This window comes from Pezoporus flaviventris, unplaced genomic scaffold (assembly GCF_033815535.1).
Source record: "Pezoporus flaviventris isolate CSIRO_AGI_PZ_B2104156 unplaced genomic scaffold, CSIRO_AGI_Pfla_v1 ptg000001l, whole genome shotgun sequence".
Classification (NCBI taxonomy): Eukaryota; Metazoa; Chordata; class Aves; order Psittaciformes; family Psittacidae; genus Pezoporus; species Pezoporus flaviventris.
Genome location: NW_026892549.1, coordinates 11,887,139 through 11,911,655, shown reverse-complemented (window position 1 = coordinate 11,911,655; position 24,517 = coordinate 11,887,139). Strand labels below are relative to the sequence as shown.

Here is a 24,517-nt window from a genome sequence, read left to right as displayed (position 1 = left end):
GCAATATAAGCCTTTCTAAGAATGTCAATATCACATAATTCCTAAGTTGTTTGAGTTTTATAATTTTTCATGTAGATTTAATATACAGGGGATATATATACATAAGTGTGTGTATATGTATGTATAGTATGGTGGATTCACTATGTATTTTGAAGAAGTGGATCCGCCTGTGACATCGTGGTATTGATCAGTGTTACTTGAGGGTTCAGAAGTTTAATTTTAAACATTCATGCACACACATACAGTCAATTATCCTCTCCCTGTTAGCATTCACAGTTTAACCTGGTTTTTCACCTGTGACGTTCTGGTTCTTGGTTTTGGACATCAGTAAGGCCTTTCAGCTCACTAATCAAGAAGGAAACCAACATAAAACAAAACAGGAGAGGGGAATGCATTCGCCTCATTTTTCACTACTGTGAATGATTTCAAAATTATTTAGAAACTATGTTAGGGGTGTGTTTTTCAAGTGCAGTGTTGTGTATAAAATACATACATGTATGTGTAATATAAACTGCCACCATATCTTTACCTCCTTGTAGACAGTTACAAATAGCATTGATTTTGCTCTCTAGATTTTCAAAATTTTAGTTAAGGATTTTTTTTTTATGTTTTAATTCTGTATTAATTTTATTCTTTGATAGTATCTTATCAATTCTGAGTAGAAATGTCTCCCAAACTGTCACTTATTCAGATTGTTCATTATTCAGTAGATACCATAAATAAGATCATCTTGATTTATTCCAGATACTCAGCATTTCCTCAGATGATTGACATGAAAAAATTCTGAGTCTGTAAGGCTGTCTTTCAAGGCCAGATTGGACAGAGCCTTGGGTGACATGGTTTAGTGTGAGGTGTCCCTGCTCATTTCAGGGGGGTTGGAACTAGATGATCCTAAGGTCCTTTCCAACCCTAACTATTCTATGATTCTATGATTATGTGAAAGCTAGAAATAAACGCCAAAGTTTCCTGTTGCTGGTCACCTGAGATTTAGTAGTTTGCAGCCAACTTAATGGTCCTTATTTCAGAAAAGGCAAATCTAATCAATCTGCCTTGACAATGAGCTACTTTATACAACATTTTAGAGCTTCATTACAGTAGTAATGAAGGCCGTAAATTACTTATTGCCAAAGCATCTATTGGATGCAAGAAAAATATTTTTCTTCTGCAAAAAAATCAGTAATTAAAATTTATGTTTATATCATGGATGTTCTTCTAAAGAGCTTTTTAGCAAATGCTGGTGAATCACAAGTTGTGCCTTAGAGCTATTTTTTAATTCATTAAGAATGTGATTTACATTCATCAGGCTGGAATGACTGTTGTTGTAATTTCCAGAATGATCTCTAAATTGAGTCTTTGTGCCTCCATAATTGTTACTATCATATGTAAATAGTTACTAATACAGTATGAGATCAGGAACATATGTTGTTCAGATAGTAGACTATCAAGTCCTCCTTTACTAGTATATCGCTGCAGTTCTGCATGTTTGAACTTCAATTCATTGCTGTTAAAGTTCTTATGATATTGCTTTTTTCTTACTCTTAGTGGCTTTCAACCAGTCTGATTTGTTTTCTTATGGACATCTACAGTAATTCAAAAAGTGCATTCTTAATGAGTTACAGAAATGAAAAACATTGTTTAAGACCGAGTTAGTAACCTGGTGGAGGAAACAAAATTGAAACAAACTTTAAGTTTAAGCAAATAGAGATGACCAACATTTGGAATCTAAGGGGGAAAAAAAAACCAAACAACCCACAGTGACATTCATATGTGCTGGAAAGTAAGAAAAGTGAGACTACAGTTTCTCAGTTTTTCTTACAGCCATTTGATACTTTATTTTCTTTTATAGGGTGATTGGAGCATAATGTTAAAACTGTTTCAATTCAGTCTGAAAATTCTAAATATAGCTTTAATATAGCTCATTTTACAGAGTCATTGAATGATAAGGTAGAAGGAAGATCAAAGGCTAATACTGCTGTTGTTTTTCTGTTTTCAAAGATCTTCAAGACATTTTAAGTGGTGAGCTCCAAGTTTCTCAGGAGTGAGATGCTGTAGTGCTTTACACTCCTTAAGTTTCCCCCCTCTAGTCTTTCTGAGTCTTCCTGCTCCAGTTTAAGCCTTTAATCCTTGGCTTACTTATTTATATAGAAAACAAGATTTTCCTGTTTTCAATTCATCAGCCTTTTATGTCTTTGGAGAATTTTGTGTGCTTGCACTCATCATCTTATTCCATTGTTTTTCAGATTAAGCAATTCCAAATTGTTCATTCTTTCCTTACAGGCCATGCTTTCTAGACCTCTTACAACACCTGATGATATCCTCTTGCATTCCTGTAGTTGATTCATATTCTTCTTTGAGCCGTACTCAGGACAGAGGACAGTATTGTAGCCTGTCTTCACCAAAGTTTAGGTGAAAGGAGTGGAAGGATTATGTCATATTTATTTCAGATGCAAACCTTTAGTTGACCTTATTTGCAGCGCCATGCCATTGTTGATCTAATTTTCTAAATTATTTCCTGCAGATCTGGTATCCCATCAGTTATATACTCAATTTTATGCAGCTTATTACCCTTGGAATGTGATACTTACTGCAAGTATAAGAATAGGGAGAGTTGGGCAGTAATAAGTAAAATTCTAGACACCGGTTGTCCAGGCTGCGGTGATTGATTGCTACATTGCAAAGTGGTGGCTGAACTCTGGATCACAACTCACCAGCTAGGCAATAATTGCTGCTATCCATGTGGCTACATTTAAATAGCTTTATCATAGAGGAACCTATGTAAACTGGTTTCTGTTGTCTTTCTGAATTCTTTCCAGAGAAATTTTGTACTGCAATGCAGTGTCTTTTGTTTATCACAATATCAGTTATTCTTTTATGTGATATCATATCTATGACTTCACTGGATATCAGCCACAATAACCAAGAGTCTGAATCTTTGCATTGTTATGGGAAGGGAAAGAAAGTGAAAAAAGCACCATATGACTTCTTAAACCAAAATTTCCAAACAAATGAAATGTTTACAAAGTATTAGTTGGCCTACGCATTTTCTTACCCATTTCTTATACATTCTTAACTCCTGTACCTTAAATTTGTCAAGATCCAATTGAACTCTAGTCCTTTTCATTGGCGTACTTAATAATTTGCAGTGTAGGTACATCTACTTGATGTAGAGCTTAAATAAGACTTCCTCTACTTTAAATGGAAAACTCCATCCAACATAGCACAGATTTATTGGATTTCCTTTTTGCGTTGTGTTTTTAATTACTGAGAAATGTTAAAGAAACTACTGGTAATGTCCATCATGTGTGTTCTTATGCATTGGGGTTGCCAATGTATGTCAGTAGCCTGAGATCTCCTGCATAATAACTGCCACTTTATCAGAAATCGGAAAGTGCTATTAAAGTGTTTCTCAGGTTCAGATAACTGGTACTTGTGAAATAGCTACTAGTATCAGTAATCCTGTTCATCATTAATTTATTTAACTACTGTGGAGCTTTGAAAAATTGGCTTTACAGAAAGTCATTCATTGCTTTAACAAATAGGGGTATCATTTGGAAAGTCCAAGCCAGAATGTGAACAAGAATGTCAAGAGCAGAAATATAGCTCTGCTGAAGTACCTGATTAATTTAAAATGTCATAGATAATTTAATCTGTGTGTGTAGTGGTCATCAAGAGAAGAACATGAAATTAATCCTTCTGAAAAGAGGTATATATGCATCCTTTTGTGCAACTCTTTAATATTTTAGAACAATGCATTATTGACTATTGCTATAAACTGCCAATAATCTGTCTTTGGTATAAAATGGAAGTTTTATTCTATGGAAAAACGTAAACTCAGTATAGTTTCTGTTTCACTCTAAGAGAAAGAAGGCGAAGGGAAGGGGTATTTGTGGGAGTGGGGGACTGGAGGCAGGGAGGGAAGGAAAGAAAGCTACTTTCCCACATAGAAGGATTGTGTGAAAAAAATTCTTTATTAAACTGGTTATACCAAGTTGATTATTTAATTCCACAGTTTGCAGAATCAGGTTTTTTTTTGTTATTATTGCAGCTACTGATTTGAAAAACCTTTCCTAATCTAAAATATGTAAGAACTATAATAAAAAGCCAATTTTATAGTATGGTTGGCCTGCGCAGAGAATGTTCACAGATGTTATTTTATATAAACTCACAGATGCAAATAGTCTAGCATTAATTGAGTAACGAAGGAGAACTTTAGTGGTAGTTGTATGTGTGATGAGGTGTATCAATAAATGTGTAAAATGTTCATTTCTTTCCTTGCTTGGTAGTTTGGGGTGACTTTTTTTTAAGCACATCAATTGAAAACACAAGGTATATTATATTTAAAAGTAGATTATTTGTGTTTAGGAAATTGTTTCAACTAACAGGCATTTGAAACAATGAACAATTTAATGGATTTTTTTTTTTATGAAACTTAAGAAAACATTTTGATTTTTTGGTAACGTGACTTTTTAAGGCTCTAATTATGGACTTGTGGTAGAGCTACAAAGCATGGGTCAATAGTTGAGTTCAATGTTGCTGAATTGAATGTTTAACATCTTTAGCTGGGATCAAAGATAATGCTACAAGGGAGAAGTGAGAAGTCTGTGGGACTGACAATGTATTTGAAAGAATCGTTATCAAAAGGTGATTGTTTTAATCATCTGTCCTGACAAAGTATTCTGGTTTTGTTCTTATTCCAGTTGTCATCTATATCTATATGTAACTATATATTTTTTATTATTCTTTTGAAATGTATAATCTTCTGTTTCCAGATCCATTTGAAGCTTTCATAATTTTTTCTATTCGACATGAGATCAGAAAAATTGATCTTCACAAACGTGACTACAGCCTCTTAGTTCCTGGTTTAAGAAACACAATAGCACTTGATTTTCATTTCAGTCAGAGTTTACTGTACTGGACAGATGTGGTAGAGGACAAAATTTACAGAGGCAAGCTCTCTGGAGGTATGAATTTAATCTTTAATTTCTCAATAGTAAGAACAACTGCAAATACAGGTTGTTAGACCTGATAATTTGTAACTGAGCTACCATACATAGAAACAGATTTTGTGATGACATTCTGATTTTAAGAAGGTGCATATTTAAATTCTGCTTGATATAGAGCTAGAAAACAACTCTATAAACATTATAAAGGTATAAAAGTTTCCTCTTAGAATAGTGTATAGGGAGCTGAAAATGGCAAATGAAAAGGGCTGATACTCCTTCCTTTTCTAATGACTGCAATATTGATTTTTTTAATTTTTTTTTAAATTTACCTTTACCTTATTAAAAATGTGTAAGAGTTTACCAGATGTCTGATAATTTATCTGCTCTCACTAGGTGAAAGATTTTGTTTCATAATTTTATAGCATTCAGATAGACTTGTTCTTTGCCCTGGTGACATAATTATGGCCTATAACTTGATATAATCTCCTAATATTTACAAAGGGTTTCTAGAAAATGTTCTTTGTTGAAGTGTATATTCAGGTGTTTCCATTCCGCATGAACTAACAGGATAAGCATGTTTAAGTTGCTTCTGAAAAAGTTCATGTGTTCATTTATGCATATGTTCTCCAATACCTTTAGGTGTTTTTTCTGGTTTTTTCTTCTCCTTAATAGATTGTATTAGATCCAGATCCAGCCCAAGAAAGAAATATCCTACAATGTTAAGTATATAAAGACAGCTGAAGACTTGCTACTTTTCATTAGTGGCTGTGGTGTTTGTATGTGTTACTGTCACCATGTAACATAATCACACTGTACCAGAACCCAACTAATTTTTGTGCTGTATTAAAAAAATAAAATTAAATTTACTCCCTCAGTCTTGCAGCTGTCAAGAATTGTCAAGAGTTGCATCTGCAAGAAGCACTGTGCCCTCCTGAAGGTCCTGAGGGCTACCAGAGTGCTTATGTACTTGCCCTCTATGTGAAAAATTTTGAGAGCCTCCAGAGGAAGTATTGATAGGGAACAGTTGTTAGTAGGTAGTGACTAAGTAGGGCTATTTGTGTGAGCTTTTCACAATATGTTGTCCAAACAGGGTTCTCCCTGTGATTTATAGCTTCATCACAATCTGTAGGTTTTCGCTTTTTCTGATTAAGAAAAAACTGAAATAGAGCTGCAGGAGTTCTGCCTATTTGTCTAGTCACTAGGAAGTGAAGCATGAGCACATACTTTCCAGGTGCTGCAAAAGAGGTCACTGGTAATAAGGCAAATCTTCCTGTGTTACTATATGTGTGATCTCTGACCTTTATTGAAAGTTTAAGAACTTTACTTATTAAAGCATCGAACAAACATTTGATTACTGTGGATGTTTATTTGTACACTACTGGAATTGTACTTCTTTACACATTTGTTAAAAAAAGTCACATGGAACAAGTAGTATCATCCATCAAATTAATCAGCAGTTCTCTCCAAGAGCGTATGATAGACTTGTATATCCATGTTCACTGTATCAGACTCTACATTACTTCTTTAGGACTTAACCCCCACTGTCTTTGTTTTTTTCTCTTTAAGGTGTTAGTGCCATTGAGGTGGTAGTTCAACATGGCCTGGCCACACCTGAAGGACTCACTGTAGACTGGATTGCAGGAAACATATACTGGATAGACAGTAATTTGGACCAAATTGAAGTAGCGAAACTAGATGGCACTTTAAGAACAACATTAATAGCAGGAGCTATGGAGCATCCAAGGGCTATTGCTTTGGATCCCAGATATGGGTAATTATAAAAAAAAAATATTTTGGTGTGTGTTGCGAAGTATTTTAAAGATAGAGGTTTAAATGTGAGACGGTTTTATTTCTTTTTCTTTTTCTTTTTTTTTTTTCCTGTGAGTTATAGTTCTTATTTGTAATGGTTCTTGAAAGAATATTTTGAGTGAAATACAATGCATTGCTACTCTGTTTTGCACCAGTGAAAAGGGTCAAGAAAAGCTAAGTTGGGTGATACAGGGATCTGTTTGTTGGCAAATTACTTCTCTTGCTATGTGATTGTTTAATTTTTTACTGTGGATGTAACAGGAGCCTTGGATGATAGTAAGGCTCTATCATGATGTGGATGATAGTAACTAGGTCTAACTTTCCTGTGCGGTTAAAGGACAGATTTAGGTATTGCCAAGGTGATTCATCCCATTTAGAGATTGAGATTGGGTTTTGGTTTTAGTGGAGTTATAAAAGTATAGTTTAGAGGTTACTGGAACACTAAAAGTTGAGTGGGGTAAATCCCACCTTTTGTGTTTGGTTCTCCGTCTTTAAAGTGAAGACAGTGCTTGCCAACTTCTGTCAGTATTTTCTTCTACCTACTCATAAGGGGTAGTCTATAAAGTAGAATATTTTTCATCATAAGCAACTGAGTGTAGTAGATTCAGCCTACTACCATGAATATGTATTTTATCTAGTGCTGTCATAATTAAATGTTTCTAATAAAAATTAGAATATTTTCATAATATCAAACGATATTAATTAAAACAGGTCAAAACTGGGTGCTTCAGAAAAGTATGCTTGAACTAATTGTCTGATTTTGGTAATACAGGAAAACATTTTTTGTTGTGTTAGCATAAAGAATAATTTTAACAGTCATCAAATATGTGAAAGTATTTCACAATTCCATTTGAAAATCTTCACAGTAAAACAAAGCACTGTTAAAACTTTGCTTAGGGTATTTTTTCTTTCTTGTAAAATTAGCCTCATTTTTTGGCAGGGCAAAAATGAGCCATATAAACCATTTGTGTTCAAATTTAAGTCAATTGACTGAAGTTGTGGTATGGAAGTGAAACTGTTCATGGAACCCTAAACTCCCTACTGAGCCACATGTCAGTTCTGATTCTGTATTGAAATTCAGTCTTTCACTACAAAAATGTTATGATTCTTGGAGTTAGAGGAGTGTTTTGAGGCTATATGAAATTGCAAACTCATTACAGAAACCTCATTATACAATATTGTGTATAGGTGGATCCACTTAGGGAGGCTAAAACGTATTGGTCAGGAGCTACATCCTCTTCTTACAATTATTGTTCTTTGAGAGGGGAAAAAAAAATTGGCCAACAATAATATAAATTTCAAAGAGCTTGCAGTTATGATATTCAGCTTTGCTCAAGAACCTGCTATGATCTATTATCTGTCTTCATTGAATATTTATTTCAGAAACACAGCTTTAGACATAAAAATATAAGTAGATAACGGCCCCAGATTCTGGAACCTGAGGGTCCCTTCTGGACCTAAATTCTGAATTATGAGCTATATGCTTTAGCAAGTAAGTATGCTGGCTTCTCAATTCAGATGCTAGAAAGCTTATTTACAGAGTGCATTACTTATCTATAGAGATCTTTAAAAAGAGGCATCTTGTTGGCAGAAGACTTGGTAGATAAGTTGCTCAAATTAAATGGTTGGGAGGGGAAAAAAAAAAAATCAGATCACCACTCTTCCTGAAACTGAAATCTTAATCTGCCTTTTGAAAATCTAGAAGCAATTGCATGCTACATTTTGTTAGAAGTGAGAGAAGAATAAAATTTTTGAACTCAGATGGGAACAGCTCCTCAATCTTCTCACAAATAAATATGAGCAAACACTGATGATTCAGAGTGGATGGTTGTGTTGGGATAACAGATTTATGCAGTCCTAATGGAGACACAGCTGCTGAAGCTGCATTCCAGTCTGCAGTGAGGCTGAGCATGTATTCTCAGTCCACACACACAGAGATGCATCTATAGATAAACATAGGTCTACACAGGTGGAAACTCTCAGCACAAAGGAGCAGCACCAATGATACCATCCTGTTAACTGCTCTGGCTATTAAGGATGAAGGTCTATTAATGGGAAATATACACGTGTAATGTGGATTCCTCCAGTAACTGAGTTTAGACGCTTAACACACCAGTTAAGCCTGGCTTTCCTCTTTGACAGCGATCACATGCTGACATGTGCAGTTTCAGTTGCTCTGTTTGCATGCACCCAAACGTGTGATCTGTCATCACAGGTCACTCCCACCCTGTGCTGTAACCTGTTGTCTGGCTCCAGCTTCCGACACATGGCTGTCTGTACACACCGTGTGCACACGGAGAGAAGAGACCCTCACCCAGGGAGAGAGAATTGGAATTTGGTAGAAAGGCCTCTTTATACCCTTATCCTTATTGTTTAAATATAGATTGTGGTACTGTTCATAGACACTAAATGGAGAGTCCTTATATAATATATGTTAAGGACTAATTCTGGCCAGTGTTGCTTGTCAAAAGTTTTCTTGCAGTCTGACTCTCTGCAGTTAAGTCTTTACAACAGTCATAAGTTTTCATATCAAAGGCATTCTTTTCCTTCAAAAAATAAAAAAAGTTAAAAATTTAATAGGGTAAGAGCAGTAAAGAGTGTATTTTGGGCCTTTTGGTGACACTGCTTCTGTCACTTAAGTAACTTCTTTGCTGTACTAGTGAAAGCTTACCTTATTAGAAAAAAGTTGCAGATGGTACATAACGCAGGCTACCGTGCAACATGTCTTTTCAGTTTTCTTAGCAAGATTAATCTGTATAAAATCTGCTAGTTACATACCCAAATCTGGGGGTCTTGACTGCATCACTCTGAAGACTAAGTGGAAATCTCTAGTTTGGCCTGTTGTTTAATCCCTGCTGCCTCAAAATACTTTTCTTTCTTTCTCCCCTCCTCATCTGTGGATCACTGTCTTTTTTTTTTTGTCTTTTTTTTTGTCTTTTTTTTTAAATGAGATGAGTTTGTAATTATAGAAGACAAGAAAAGCTGTTATGTGTGTGAATGGGCATGAAAAAGGAACACTATTAAACTTAAAGTTTTAAAAAAACTTTTTGAGACTTAATAATTGTTCTAACACTAATAAAGAAATACTACCTCCATGTTACTCTGTTACTTCAAGGAATTTATATAGTTGCCCAGATTAATCTGTTTATTCCTTTCATTTAAAATGTTTGACTGAACATTTTTCTTTGTCTTAAATAATAATTTCAGTTTATTCTTCTTGCTTTAATATTTTCTTGTGTCTCTTTTCATTTTCATTTTGCTCTCACCAGAATCCTGTTTTGGACAGACTGGGATGCAAATTTTCCTCGCATTGAATCCGCTTCCATGAGCGGAGCAGAAAGAAAGATCATATACAAAGATATGGATACCGGGGCCTGGCCTAACGGCCTTACTGTAGATCACTTTGAAAAAAGAATAGTGTGGACAGATGCCAGGTAAAGTGATAACAGTATTCCGATTATCTGTTTATATATCCTTATTTTTACATACAGAAATGTGAACTACACTGTAAGTGCATGCTTACAGTGTAGGAATGTAAGTTACTATGTATGGAAGTGGAGTATACAGTATGTATGTAAAGAGTCTGGTGCACATACAGTATGTACATTTCTTTACTTGTGTTACTAGTATGCATAATTTCTTCATGGTCTGTAGCAGCAGGCTCTTATGGCTCTGACCAGGCTTCTTGGGCACCTTCCAGTGCACATCCAGCCTGTGGTCTCAAGAGACCATTTCAGCTCCTCCCTGGACCTCACACCCTGTCCAGGTGACACCACCAGTCTCCTGCCTGGCCACAGCACTGCGTGGCAATGGGTCCTCTTGGTCCAGTCCTGTCTTGTCATCGTAAACTTTTCTGGTGATTTGGACTGTTGGTTGAATCAGGCTGCCACTCCTGTGGCCTGCTCTGCTCACCTTGCCCAGGGTCAGTAGGATGTCCCCCTTAACAGCGAAGCTTCTGCCTGCCAGCTGCGGTATCATCCATGGCTCCTGGCCTTAGAGAGCATCTGTACATATGTCCTCTCTGACACTTACACGTGGAAGACCCAAGCTATTTCTCTGTTTTTTCTGTAAGTTTCTTTGAATGGAAACTGATTTTTCTGCTGTATTTTCACAACATGGAGGTAAATTTGAGTTTAAAAACAGTATACAAGCAAACCAGTATTTCATATTCCTAGTTAAAGAAGATGAACTAAATCATTTCTGAAGTTAATGATTGTACTTTAATCATTCTTTGGTCTTATTAGTATGTAAGAGTAAGGTTTTTATACATTTTGCATAATATCATAATGGTTGTGTTGATTTTCATTTTATTTTTATGAAATCTTAAATCTGGGATTATCTTGCAGGTCAGATGCCATTTATTCTGCATTATATGATGGAACCAGCATGATAGAGATTATAAGGGGTCATGAATATCTTTCTCACCCTTTTGCCGTTTCTTTGTACGGGAGTGAAGTTTATTGGACAGATTGGAGGACCAATACACTTGCAAAAGCCAATAAATGGACTGGCCAAAATGTCACTGTAATACAAAAGACAAGTGCTCAGCCATTTGATCTTCAGATATATCATCCAAGTCGTCAACCACAAGGTAACTATTTGTAAAATAATTAATTATTATTTGGGGGGGAGGGAATTTAGTATATTAATTTAATATACAAATATCTGTATATGAATTTGCCTTAAACTGTCAATTCTTAAGTAAGTGTTGTATTCAGCACTAGTGTTCCTTTGATGGTAATAGAATATTCAAACCAGAAGCTTTACAGGATCAGTGCCTGTGAATATTGCCCATTTAGTCTCTTGATCTTGATCTGCTACAAAGCTAGTGCAGAACCACGTTTGTTTAAAAGTTCCAACTTATTTTTTTAACTTTAAAAAAATAAACTAGTAACTAGTCTAACAGAAGGAAAAATACAGTGTTCACTCTCTTTCTCTTGCTTCTCTGCAGAGGATGAGGAACCTTTCTCTGAAATAAACTGTGAATACAATTTTTAGTTGTAAATGTTAATTCCGTGCTGTAATATGTCTTATTTTTTTTCATTCACTTGTCTATTTGCTTTTCAGCCTTCTTGTTCACTCTTAAGACTGCATAACTTAGATGACCACAGTGGCAGAATCTACTTTTCTACCTAAATAGCCCTAACTGGGTGTTGTCCATAAACTGACGCTTTTACAAAACATATCCTATTCCCTTATCAACTTTTATCTGAAATAACATTTATGATTTTCAATTTCAAATTAGCACAGTATGTCTTTTATGGGAGAATGAACTTGGCCTATTGGAGGCATGAGTTTGGAGCTTAAAAATTCCAGAAACATCAAAACTTATTTTTGGCGTGGGTAACAGTCAAAACTGAAGGGAAGTTCACGGTATATACATTGATTGAGTAATAGGAAATTCTGTAATTATTTCTTGTTGTGTTATTTTGTAACTTTTAATTTCACATTTTCATCTGTATAAAGCTTACCTCTTAATGTGTATGTATTTCAATTTCAATTTTTTACCAACTTTTATAGTGTAACATCTGTTTGTACCAGAGTGCTGTACAACTATGGTAAGTTGTACAGCAATACAAAAACCCAATAGACCTCATCATTAGGTAAATGATACAACAGTGGTTGTGTATTTAGTCATCTTCAGGTACTATAATTTAAGATAAAACTATATCAGTCTTGAAAACTGACTAGATTTTATCTTTTTGGTTTAATAAAATATTCTATTTAATTTTTAATGAAAAATGCAGGAACATCATAAAACTGAGCTCCTTGAGACAGATTTACAGTGTCTGTCCCATAAGTAAAAAAGACTAATGATTTTCTTATAACTTCAGCTGAAGCTTTAAATGATTTTTGTCACTGAATAGTGAATTGGTCATTCAGATAGTAAATATTTGGTCAAGAAAGTTATTGATTTAAGTAGCCCTATGTGTGCAGATTTATAAGGACCAAGAAAGAAATCAGAGTATCCAATTAGTTGCACATCTAGTATTTTTCTAGAGTATAACTGTATTTGTTACTTCTCTGAGGATTATGAGGATTGCAAATACAGAGATTTTATTTAACTGATGTAAAATTATTTTCCACTCTATATTTTCTGTCTTGTTATGGCAATATATAGACTGTATTTAAGCATGTTGCTAATACCATAAGAAATAATTAAATCCAAAGGAATTGTAGAGGGACTTGGCAAATTTTGCTGTGATTTCATCCTGATACACCCACTACTACTGGTCCAAAAACATCTTCCTGCCTCCCATCATACTTCCTTTTTTCCCCAGCTGCTGTACAGTTGAGGAGAGATGAATCCAAGATACTTATTATAATGCAGACAGATGGCAATATTCTTCTTCCTTACAGTTATCTCCACTTCTACAATCATAAAAAAAAGAGAATTTTAATTGAGCTTTATAGTTCCTCATTTTCTGACTTCTTAAACGTTGACCCCTTCGAAGTCCCTGTACCCCTGGCTTGGGAATCGTAAAGATTAATGGAAATAGTTGGAAAGCACTGGTACATAGTCATTTACTAGGCATCCTTGAGCTTCTGAGTCAGATTTTTTTATTTTATTCAATGTAAAATAATGAGGATGAGGTCGTTATTTAAGTAGTAATGACAGAGTAAGGTAGGATGCTGAGTAGAAGGAAACGGTCCCGATTAAACTTCTGATTTTGTTGGAAGGATACTTGGAGATCAGTTCTTGCAGTGGATCCCCATGTAAAATGAAGAACTGAATGAAGTGACATTTTTTGATACGACTATAGCTACACTGATGTTTAAAATAAATTTAAAATTACAAAACTGAGTGTAGGACAGGATGACATATCCATGAGATTAGTGACAATTTCAAAACCCATTCTTTGAAATACATGCTTTAGAGTATTGATCTCAACTATGGCTGAAATGCCAGCTTTCTCAAGATAGTCCAATTCTTCAATATAGCTTTCCTATACACATGTAGCAAGTATTTAATTACTTGTATCAGCCATTGGAGGGAAGAATTTGGTCTCTGCAGGCATTTTGTATTTTTATATCAATAACTCATAGGTTATCTGTAAACAAGAAAAGAGATCATCCAAAAGAGAACATGTAATGATTAATGAATGAGGTGAGTTGCCCTCCTATCGGTTATACATAATATGCGACCAACAGTGTTTAGCTGCCTGGAAGGTTAAACCACAGCAGTCCTATTGTGGAAAACCTGGGTCAACTGCTTGAAGATCCAGTCAAGCTGGCCCTGCCTAATCAAACTTTTATGTGCTATAGAAGGGGATGATGTTACATGTCACCCAGGCAAATGGATGGCCATGGAGAAAGGTATCCAGTACCTGAAGGAATTAGCTATACTGGAGGTGATTTTTGATGGCCTGGGCAGTTATGCAAAGATCCAGATGGAGTCAGATGTCCATGACTCGTGACAGAAGTTTGTACAGTGCACTGTACCAGCTACTAGGAAGAAAACTATCCCAGCTGAAACCAGGACAAGGGCACAGCTGGGCCATATCTAGGTATAAAGCTATAGCTTTGAGCTATAGAAGCTCTTGAGATGTGCCCTACAAAATACAGATGTTGAAAAGAAAATTGAATGTTCTTATTTTGATATATAACAAAAGACAGTGACTTAATCTGTATGTAAATATAGGAAAGGAAAAAATGCTACTGGAGGATGACCACCAATTAGTTACAGAATGTTCTGTGATCTCTGGATAAGAGTTCACAGCAATAGAAACTACTTTAAAATTTGTATCACGTATACTTGGGTAATTTTTTTTTATGTTGAGAAATGATACTTTATTTTTCTTGTCACTCAAGGGTTGTACTTTCAGTAAGCTTATTCAGACTGTCTTGTTAGTCAGTTCTGAGCAATCTTAATTTGAAAGCATTAAATCCTTACTATTTTGTTTGGCTTTATAAATGTCTTAGAACCAAGTTCTGCATTATTTATGCATACAAAAATGGATATAGCTCTAATGTAAATGATTACCAGCAAGTAAAATTCTCCCTGCACATTTGAAGAATGCTCTCTAATAGCATGCATCAGGAAAAAAGAGAGCAATGAATACAACTCACTGTTTGTCATCATGCTTAGAATCACCAACTACTGTGATAAGGACTCTCAGTGAACAACTAATCTACCTCGCAATATATGATGTCAGGTTACCTTTTGTGATCGTTTTATTTTAAAATAATAATGAACTTACATCAAAGAAGAATGTTGATGTTTTTCAGTGGATGTCAAGTTCTTGGGCTTTACTGCTTCTTCTCTTAGGAGAATTTACTTTTTAGGCCAGGGTACCATCCTAACAAAGCAGTCTCACTTCTGGATAAAAGAGTGTGTAGGCCCAGGATCTTAAAATATGGGTGGAGTAAATACACGTCTATGGACACCCCCTTCAAACAATGATTTTTGCTATTTTTATAATTAATCCCTTCTTCAGCTTTGGGATTTGAGGAGCTGTGTTCTGTATTTGGTGTTTTCACAGTTGCAGTAGAGTTCCCGTTAGCCATTTTTTGCTGTCAGAAAAAAAGCTAACAATTTTCTGTTTGGACTGGGGCCAGGCAATGTGTTCAGGGAGAGACTACAGCCTGGGAGACATGAGTCAGTATTCCATAGTTACAGATACCTTGGCCTCAAGGCAAGGTATAATCTGTAGAAGAGTTTTCAGCTGTTATGTACCAGAATCAAGAAGATCAAATATCAAGTTTTGTAATTGCAGCTTTTATTTTATGATGTAGACAACATCAGATTCCAATTTATGGTGGCCTTTTGGGCTCTAAACTATTGTCTTTCAATGGAAGCAATTTATTTCTATAAATTCCCAGTACCTAGCTTTGTTGGAGCTAGGGAAAAATGGTGATACTGTGTGATTAGCTCTTACTTTTTCTTCCAAATTTGTAGCAATTTTGCAATAAATGAAATAAGATAGCATTCAGTTTAGAATTCCAAAATAAAATTAACAGTAGATTTACATTGCAAAATGTCAATATGAATATAGCACTGAAGGACATTTTGTACTCTCAGCTCCATAGGTATATATCTATGTCACCTTTGTGCATGAAAGATTATTAGCTTTTAAAATATAATATTCAGCTTAGTTTGATTGAAATAAAATAGAGCAGCGCTAAATAAATTGCTGCAGCCTAAAGCAATGTTATTTCACTTATTCTACGACAGATGCTAATTTAAGGTAATGAAGTTATAGTGAGATATTTGCAAGGATGATAGGTTCCTCTCTCAGTAAACCACACGGGATTGTGGAAGGCTTCATGACCTAATGCAGAATGGTGTCACATCTCAGAAATACGACTTTGAGATCTATGCATCTTCACAGAATCAAAGATCTGTATCAGGAATGCTGTTAACATAGCATACACAAGTTTTCTAGGAAGAATATTTTCCCAGCTAACATTGTATTTTTAAAAAATACCTGCTACAAAAAACAAGATCTTCTATTTTAGGCACTAGGAGTTGTACCAAGAACTGTACTACTGAGGATAGTGATGAGTAAATTGGAAGGATCACACAAAACCAACCAGGGCCATGGCATTGTTTTTCTTTTTGCAGATCATTTTTATAGTCTAAAAATCAGGACAAGTAGTACAAAAACTGCTGAATATAAAGTATATTGGTGCCACTGGGCTCCAATTAATTAAATTGGAGTAATTTAAAACATGAAAAAAAAAGTAATTAAAGCATGAAAATCATCTAATGTGATAGCACTGTTTTGTTACCATATTCTCTTGAGGCATGAATTGCCAGCTGTTTAAAGTAACTTGTTTATAGAAAGATAGCTTAAGATGCACATGAGCAAAGTGTTGGCTTTTTTTTTTTTGTGGGGGGGTGTATGTAAAAAACTTATTGCTTTCAGATTTTATCACAGCTTACTTGTATATATTATTTTTATTTCAAAGCCAGCAGCAAGTTTGGTGTATGTATTATAGATCATGCAAAATATATGTAATTTTTCTGAACTTTCAATTAAGATTCCTTTGTGGCTTGTAAAAGTTCCATTTTTGTTTTAGAAATTTTAAGAGCATTCTGTAATACCTTTGTCTTAACTCAGCATTCTGTCTTTGACAAGGGCTAATTAGCACCTACAAAAGTATGGACCTTGGAAAGGTAACAGCCATGTTCCTCCTATGTCCTCCTTGTCAGCTTCCAGTAAACTCAAGCTCAGTGATTTTTAAACCTAAAATGGTATCTATGTGCTTCAAAGACGTTAAAGCCTTTGACTGATTCTTCTTGATTGAACTTACCTGGTTGAATTCAGAATTGTCATAAACTGTTGATGCCTGTAACTTTTTGGGCAGCTGGCTTTGGTGGGTAGCTGCACTGTGTGAGAGAGGACCCAGTCTTGCTTGTTTTAACCGTAATGCTAATAATTCTTTTCAGTGTGTTCTACCTCTTGTAATAAGAGGAGTATTGGACAGCAGTTTCATAAATATAAATTAATCTGTTGCTTCAGAAAACTATCCTGTAGATATGGATGCTATTTCAGTGCTCATTCTCATGTGCGTAACTTGAGATTGATTTGGGGGTTTGTCGTGGTTTAAACCCTAGCCAGACAGCTTGTTCACTCACTCCCAGTGAGTGGTGCCGGGCTGAGAGCAATCGAGGGCCCCTCCCCTGGGGCTCTCCCCTTCCCCGCTCCCGGAGGGATAGGGAGGAAGATCAAACGAGTGCAACTCCCACAGGTTGAGACAAGAACAGTCCAGCAACCACTCTACAACACAAATCACCACCGCTACCATCAACGACAACAATGATAAGGGAAAATAACAAGGGAAGAGAATACAGTACCACCGGCCAAGAAACGAGTCCCACCCAGAAGCCCGTGTCCTTCCGGGTAACTCCCAGTTACCCCCCACCCCGGCCATGACGTGCTGTGTTATGGAATACCTCTTTGGCTAGCCTGGGTCAGGCACCCTGTCTCTGCTTCCCTGTCTCTGCTTCCTCACGGTTTCCCCTCCTCCCTGGCAGAGCATGAGCCTCACAAAGTCCTTGGTCAGGGTAAACATCACTTAGCAACAACTGAAAACCTCGGCTTCACCAACACTGTTCCCAGGCTGGAAGTCAAAACACTGCACTGCACCAGCTACCAAGAAGGAGAGAAATGACCGCTACTGCTGAACCCAGGACAGGGTCGGTTTTTGAGGCTTTTTTTTGTTTTTTTTTTCCCTTGTGTATTCATATACATGTATTGAAATTTATCAGACGTTTTATTTCTCAGTCACTGTCATTTAACTCCTGCATAGCTTTTCACACTTGGATTTAATTTAATCCTTTGTTACTGACGTGTTTGTTTTTTTTTTTTTACTTGAATTGTGAATTTCTGATTTTTTTGAAAGCTTTCTATAAAGCATAATACCTGTTCCTGAAAGTACCATTGCCTTTGGCCTTTCCCCATGGGAATACCATAGCATTACAGCACTTGTTCTTTTACATCTGCCTTTCTTATCTGCCTAGTATGCCAATATGATTTTTTTAGGTCAGCTATTCCTGGCTGTCCTGTCTTATTTTGTAATTTACGTAATTAATTGCATTTTTCTGTTTGTTTTTTGCAGTACCTCAAACTGTACACTGGGGATGGGTGGGAAACTGAGAGATTCATTATGAAGAGCATCAGAATTACCATAAAGCAATCATACCATATACCAGTAGAGTATCAGGAAGAATTGTACTCACTTTGACCTAACAGTGTTCTTGTTTATTTTAGTTCATGCTGAATATCTAATTTTTTGTTAGATGGTAGACTGACTAATTCTTCAAGTGAACGGTTAAAAACTCAAATAGAAATAGTGAATATAGGAAATAAATACGTATTGTATTGTAGAACTAATGCATTCTCTGATCATACCTAACTTGCAAATTCCAGAGACTGATGCTAAAATAATCAGATGTAATCAGGTCATATAAAGATTTTGACTGAGTACAGCAGAAGGATCTTTTGCCCTGAAAAAGTGTTGACAGTGAGCAGAGAATAAGATCTGTAACTCGTTTTAAATATGAGTAGGAACAGATTGTCAGCAACTTAAAAGTTTTATATTGATGTAGCTGTAGTGCATATATTTGAAGGTGTAGGCTGAATTTAATCATGTTGTGCACCTTTACAGTGTAAGATTAAAAAATTGCCTAGCTAAAATCTGATGCCAAGAAGAGACAGATTCAATGTTAACAGGGAGAATGAGTTGGTTCACAGTGAATGCATATTCAGAGATTCTCAGAGTATCTGTTCATTTAACTGGTGATAGAATGTCTGTAGAGGTTCTTTAAGGGTTAATGATCAAGAAAAAGAAATATTTTGTTTAGATAATCTTTTAGAGAGCAGTCAAGAGGGGACAAGATGACGAAGAGTGGCATATGCGTATCTGTGCATAGTACTGTAAGAGAAATAAATTGAAAAGCAATCAGCAGTGGAAAACAATTAAATAATGCAAAAGGCTAGCCAGTTGGTAAAAATGCCAGTTCTGTGGGTTCCCATGATCAAAAGGAACATAGATTAGTGGAAATTACTAGGAAAGGAGTAGAGAACCGCAGATAGTGAACTGTGGTGCTGTATAAATCCATATTGCTCCCATATCTTGAGTGCTGTATACAGATCATATAAAAGATACTGAGGAAGCTTGACAGGCTGATCAAGAGTATGGGAAAGGCTCTTGTATGAGGACAGGTAAGCTGATGCTTCTTGAAATACAGCTTATAGACAGGCTTCTGTATGATGGTGGTCTGTGAAATCATAAAATGGCGTTGAGAAGGTGAATAAGGAATGGTTATGTAGTTATTCACATTAGAAATAGAAGGAACTGTTAGATCTAACACAAGAAAAAAGAGCTGAGTCAAAGTAATGACATACCTATTTTCTTTCAAGAGGATTAGTTTTTATTAGAAAGTAAAGGATGGGCTTAGCTGTTAGTGAAAGTGGTATGAATATGGAACATATGAATATACATATGTGCTGGTATAAGTACTTTTTAGATTAGAGTAGTTTACTTCTCAAATTGTGCATGCGTGTGGAAAGAAACACATCTGATTTATAACATTTTTTTTTTTTCCCACTAGTTTTATATTCTGTGATTAATGAAAGGAATCGTGATGTGGACACAGAGTAGACAAATTTTACTGTCTCCTCTTAATGATGCTTGTAGCAAGCTTTAACCACAACTCTTTCTTTCACACAATCATTAACCAGCATTTTTTCTGTATGTACTTCTATTTGAATGCTATACTGAAATAGCAACTTCTGTAGAGAAGAACATTATGCACTCTTATCACAGGAAGACAGGAGATTATAATTCTTAGTCCCTAAGTAGATCCTTGCCACAGACGGTTGAATGCATATAAAAAGGTTGAGGTTCCACTGAAATTACGGTTTTGTATTGGTAAATGAATTGAAGGAAATGCAGTTTCACAAAATGTATGACTAAAATTTAAATCACTTGACACCAGTGTTGAGAATGCTGAACAATGCAGGAGGTTGAATCACTAGATGAGCTGAGATCCCTTACAACCTAAATGATTCTATGATCCCCTTCACAATATTGTTAAAACCCTAAGTTATGTTCCTTTTTTATGTGTAGTTCATAGGGATAGTTGTGAACATATTAAAAGACATCACCCCAGATTTTTTCACATTGTTACTACATATACAAGAAAAGTGATGATGTTAAGTAAACATTTCTCTATTGTAAATTTTGGAAAAGACAAAATCAAATATAGGCATCACATAAGAATAATAAGGTATTTTTTTTGTCAGAGGTTTAGAAGAGCTGACAGACAGGGTACGGGGTTCTTCTTTGTAATAAATGTTTGAATAACAGGAGAGACCACAAAGGCTGCAAGAGTGTAGCATGGCCTCCAGTGCTGCAAGTGTTTGAAAGCAACAAATGGAATGAATTTACAAAAATCTGTAAAAGACTGTGAATTTTTAATAGAATGATGGAAGATGCTGGATAGAATTTCATTAACCTATTTATCCAAGGTTTTGAAAGTTTCATTATTCCTGTTGCACTGGCCAGACTAGGAAGTAGTTAAAGGATTCAGGAGTTGTTGGATAAATTTAAGGAGGCATGCACTGATGAAAAAGAAATGGTTCAATAAAGCAAACCCTGACTTTGTCTTAATATTTTAGTGCTTGCGTTTGAGCTAAATTTATATGGCAAAGAAATTCATACATTGGATTTCTCTAGTTATCTAATTACTTATATTGCAGGCTAGCACAGCATTGGAATAATATATTCTAAACTAATTGATTTTGTTAATTATACGTTTCTCTTTATGAGTCAGTCATTCCCACTTCCCTTTTCATCACTGTTAATTTTCTAAGTTTTCTTTTGCTAAGTGGAAAAATCAACATTACTTTCTGTTTATGCCCGGAATGTCTCTTCAGAAGTGCTCTGGAACGGTGTATATAATGAAAGAAGATAATGGTTTCCAAGTTTTGTAAGAGTAATAAGTCTTCTCTGGTCAGTTTGCTTTCTGCTCTTTAAAGCAGTTTTAGCACATACTGTTCAATCAGTGAACTACAGGAAGCTACTTGAACAACGCTACACTTAGGAGAATTTTTTTTTTGCAAAAAATTGGAAATGTTCCATATTAACATTTTTCCCCATGTGTCCTGGTTAGGTGTGTACAGTTCTTTACATTTAAATGTTATAAAAATACTTCAAAATTAATATCGTTCTGGGAAATTTTATCTAGAGGCTTCAGGAAGTTATGATGATAAATTTTGTGGCCATCCTAACGAAAAAAAAAATGCTTGGACAACAGTTGAATATTGGCCTAGAAAAAGTGATTATAGAGCATGAGCTCAGTTAATCAGTAAGGTTGGGTTTATTGTCAAACAGAACTTTCACTGCTTTCTCACCCATGTAGCATATGCTAGTTTGACAAACCCTAGTTTCAGAAAATTGTTTTTATATTTTGTGTGTTTTGTTATTCAATTTTAGCTCCCAATCCATGTTCTGCTAATGAGGGCAGAGGTCCATGTTCTCACATGTGTCTGATCAGTTACAATAGAAGCGCTGCATGTGCCTGTCCACATCTAATGAAACTATCTTTAGACAAAAAAACTTGTTACGGTAAGTTTTCCTCCTAAAGTCTGACAATTGTATTGATTTTAGAATTTTGAACTGGACAAATTAAAATACATAATCTTAAAAACAATCTATACAGTGCATTTTAATGATATATTTTAGAGGGACATCCACTTGAGAATTGGTAACTTACTCTAATATGAGGTGTGTGGAGCTTTGGTATTTATTACTGCAACCATTTTTTTCTATTGTTTATGTGTATGATATATTAGTAAAACTTATCTCTGTAAAACAGAAAGATTTATACTTTAAAGTGTGTCATCAGGCAATGATGAGTCAGGTAAGCTGAATAACAATAAGGTACTTACTAACTTAGATCTCTACCTATTCTTCTAAAGTTGTCTTAGTTTCATTTTCAAGGATTAAGAAAATGAAATAAAGAGTAAATATTAGACATGCAGCCTTGCAGGGGAGTTTTATGAAAAATTTCAATAAACAGTTTTTAAATTATAAAAGCCCTTGAACTGTCAAATAATGGTCTATTATCTGTAAAACCTTGTACTACATAACTTTTTGCAGTGTTGATTAATAATGTTTAGGAAATTAAAAAAAGCAATAAAAAAAAGCTGTATCAATGCTGTATCAAGGCTATTGTAGGGAAAAAATTTCCAGCCTCTGTGCATTTCACTGCTTACACATATGTTAGGACATTTCTCCTCAGTTTTGTTGTTTGCAAAACTTCTGTGTTCTAGTGATACTTTGTTCTCCTGAGATACCGTATATTAATATCTGTTATGATGTGCAAGTTAAACAGTAATTTATTTTTTTCATTGGGATAAGTGGGGTAAAATTTTTAGAATACAATTTTTAACATTTTTGTGTAGGCATTCACAAGGCCATATTGATTAAGTGGTGTAGTAACATGCCCCTTATGCAGAATTAATGTATTTTCCTGTGATTTTTATACTCTGTAACATACTTTATTTCTCAAGTGTCACAAGGCTTTAGGTTTTTCAGAAATGTTAAATCATTCATATAAACTTTATTTATGTATTTGTCAAGTGATCTCAAATAATGTAGACTTCTGTTAGCAAAGTTATGAAGAGGATGAGGAGTGATGTTTACCTTTTTCTAACAGAAAGGAAGAAATTTCTTCTCTATGCAAGGCATTCAGAAATAAGAGGGGTCGACATAGAAAACCCATACTTCAACTTCATCACAGCCTTCACTGTTCCTGACATTGATGATGTGACAGTCATAGATTTTGATGCGCTTGAGGAACGCTTATACTGGACTGATGTGAAAACACAGACCATCAAACGTGCCTTCATTAATGGGACTGGCTTAGAAACCATTATTTCAAGAGGTAAGTAACTTAACATTTAAATAAAAATAATCCATTATAGGTAAACGTGTTTATAAATATTCTAAAATATGAGCATGTAAGTTCTTGTTAGGTGTACCTTTCACTGGTAGTGTATAATTGATCTAAACAGTAAGAAAGCACGCCTTTGTTCAAGATTCTAGTTCCTCTTATTGATTCATAATCCATTTTTATTTAAGTACATTTGGAGGTAATTGTAATGTTGCTTTTATACAACATTAAGATGTGTAGTAAACAATAGAAATAATGTCTTCTGGGTTAGGTAGAAACAAAAAAAGATTAAAACCAGAAAAATAACAATATCCTGATGTAGCTTTGCACTGAAGATTTTCATGTGGATTTCTTACATCAGTTCTGTAAGATCAGACCTTTTCTGAATTTGGGGATGTTGTGGTTTAAACCCAGTCAAGTAACTCTTTCACTCACTCCCAGTGAGTGGTGCTGAGCTGACAACAATCGAGATCCGTGTCCCCCCCCCCACCGGGGCTCTCCCCTTCCCCGCTCCCGGAGGAACGGGGAGGAGGATCGAAAGAGTGCAACTCCTACGGGTTGAGACAAGAACAGTCCAGCAACCAATGTACAACACAAATCACCACCGCTATTATCAACTACAACAATGATAAGGGAAAATAACAAGGGAAGAGAATACGATACCACCGGCCAAGAAAACGAGTTCCACCCGGAAGCCCGTGTCCTTCCGGGTAACTCCCAGTTACCCCCCACCCCAGGCATGACGTGCTGTGGTATGGAATACCTCCCTGGCTAGCCTGGGTCAGGCGCCCCATCTCTGCTTCCTCACAGCTTCCCCTCCTCCCTGGCAGATCATGAGCCTCACAGAGTCCTTGGTCAGGGTAAACATCACTTAGCAACAACCGAAAACATCGGCTTCACCAACACTGTTCTCAGGCTGGAAGTCAAAACACAGCACTGCACCAGCTACCACAAAGGAAAAAACATGACTGCTACTGCTGAACCCAGGACATTATCCACCCCTTATTCCATACCATTCACGTTGTGCTCAGATCCCACATTTTCAATACACCATCGCTCTCCCACATATATACATCCATATACATACAGACCAAGAGGAAAAGATCATTTTCTTAGTGCATGGATCAATCCCTATAATGCTGCCGAGTCCATTCGGTCCATGATGTTCAAAGTTCATTTTCTGTTGGGTTGATGGCTGGAGGGAAGTCAGGGCCAGTCGCTGGTGACCTGGAGACATCTAGTTGATGGGCTATAAAAGCATTACACAGCAGGCAACAGCATACAATTGAGTTCACTGGCTGTTTTTCCCTAAAATCAAATCCCCTTGAGGTATACATCGGACTTCCCCATCTTCCCG

General features: G+C 35.7%; 1 protein-coding gene across 1 annotated transcript in view; it reads left to right on the top strand.

Annotated features, from left to right (window-relative positions):
* LRP1B (LDL receptor related protein 1B) overlaps positions 1 to 24,517 on the top strand; it is a 794,792-nt gene that overhangs the window by 543,750 nt on the left and 226,525 nt on the right. Inside the window, exons 23-28 of the mRNA XM_061444942.1 lie at positions 4,770 to 4,961; positions 6,510 to 6,714; positions 10,022 to 10,186; positions 11,099 to 11,343; positions 21,699 to 21,830; positions 22,924 to 23,151. Of these exons, the coding sequence (XP_061300926.1) occupies positions 4,770 to 4,961; positions 6,510 to 6,714; positions 10,022 to 10,186; positions 11,099 to 11,343; positions 21,699 to 21,830; positions 22,924 to 23,151 (1,167 nt within the window). The remainder of the gene's footprint in view (positions 1 to 4,769; positions 4,962 to 6,509; positions 6,715 to 10,021; positions 10,187 to 11,098; positions 11,344 to 21,698; positions 21,831 to 22,923; positions 23,152 to 24,517) is intronic.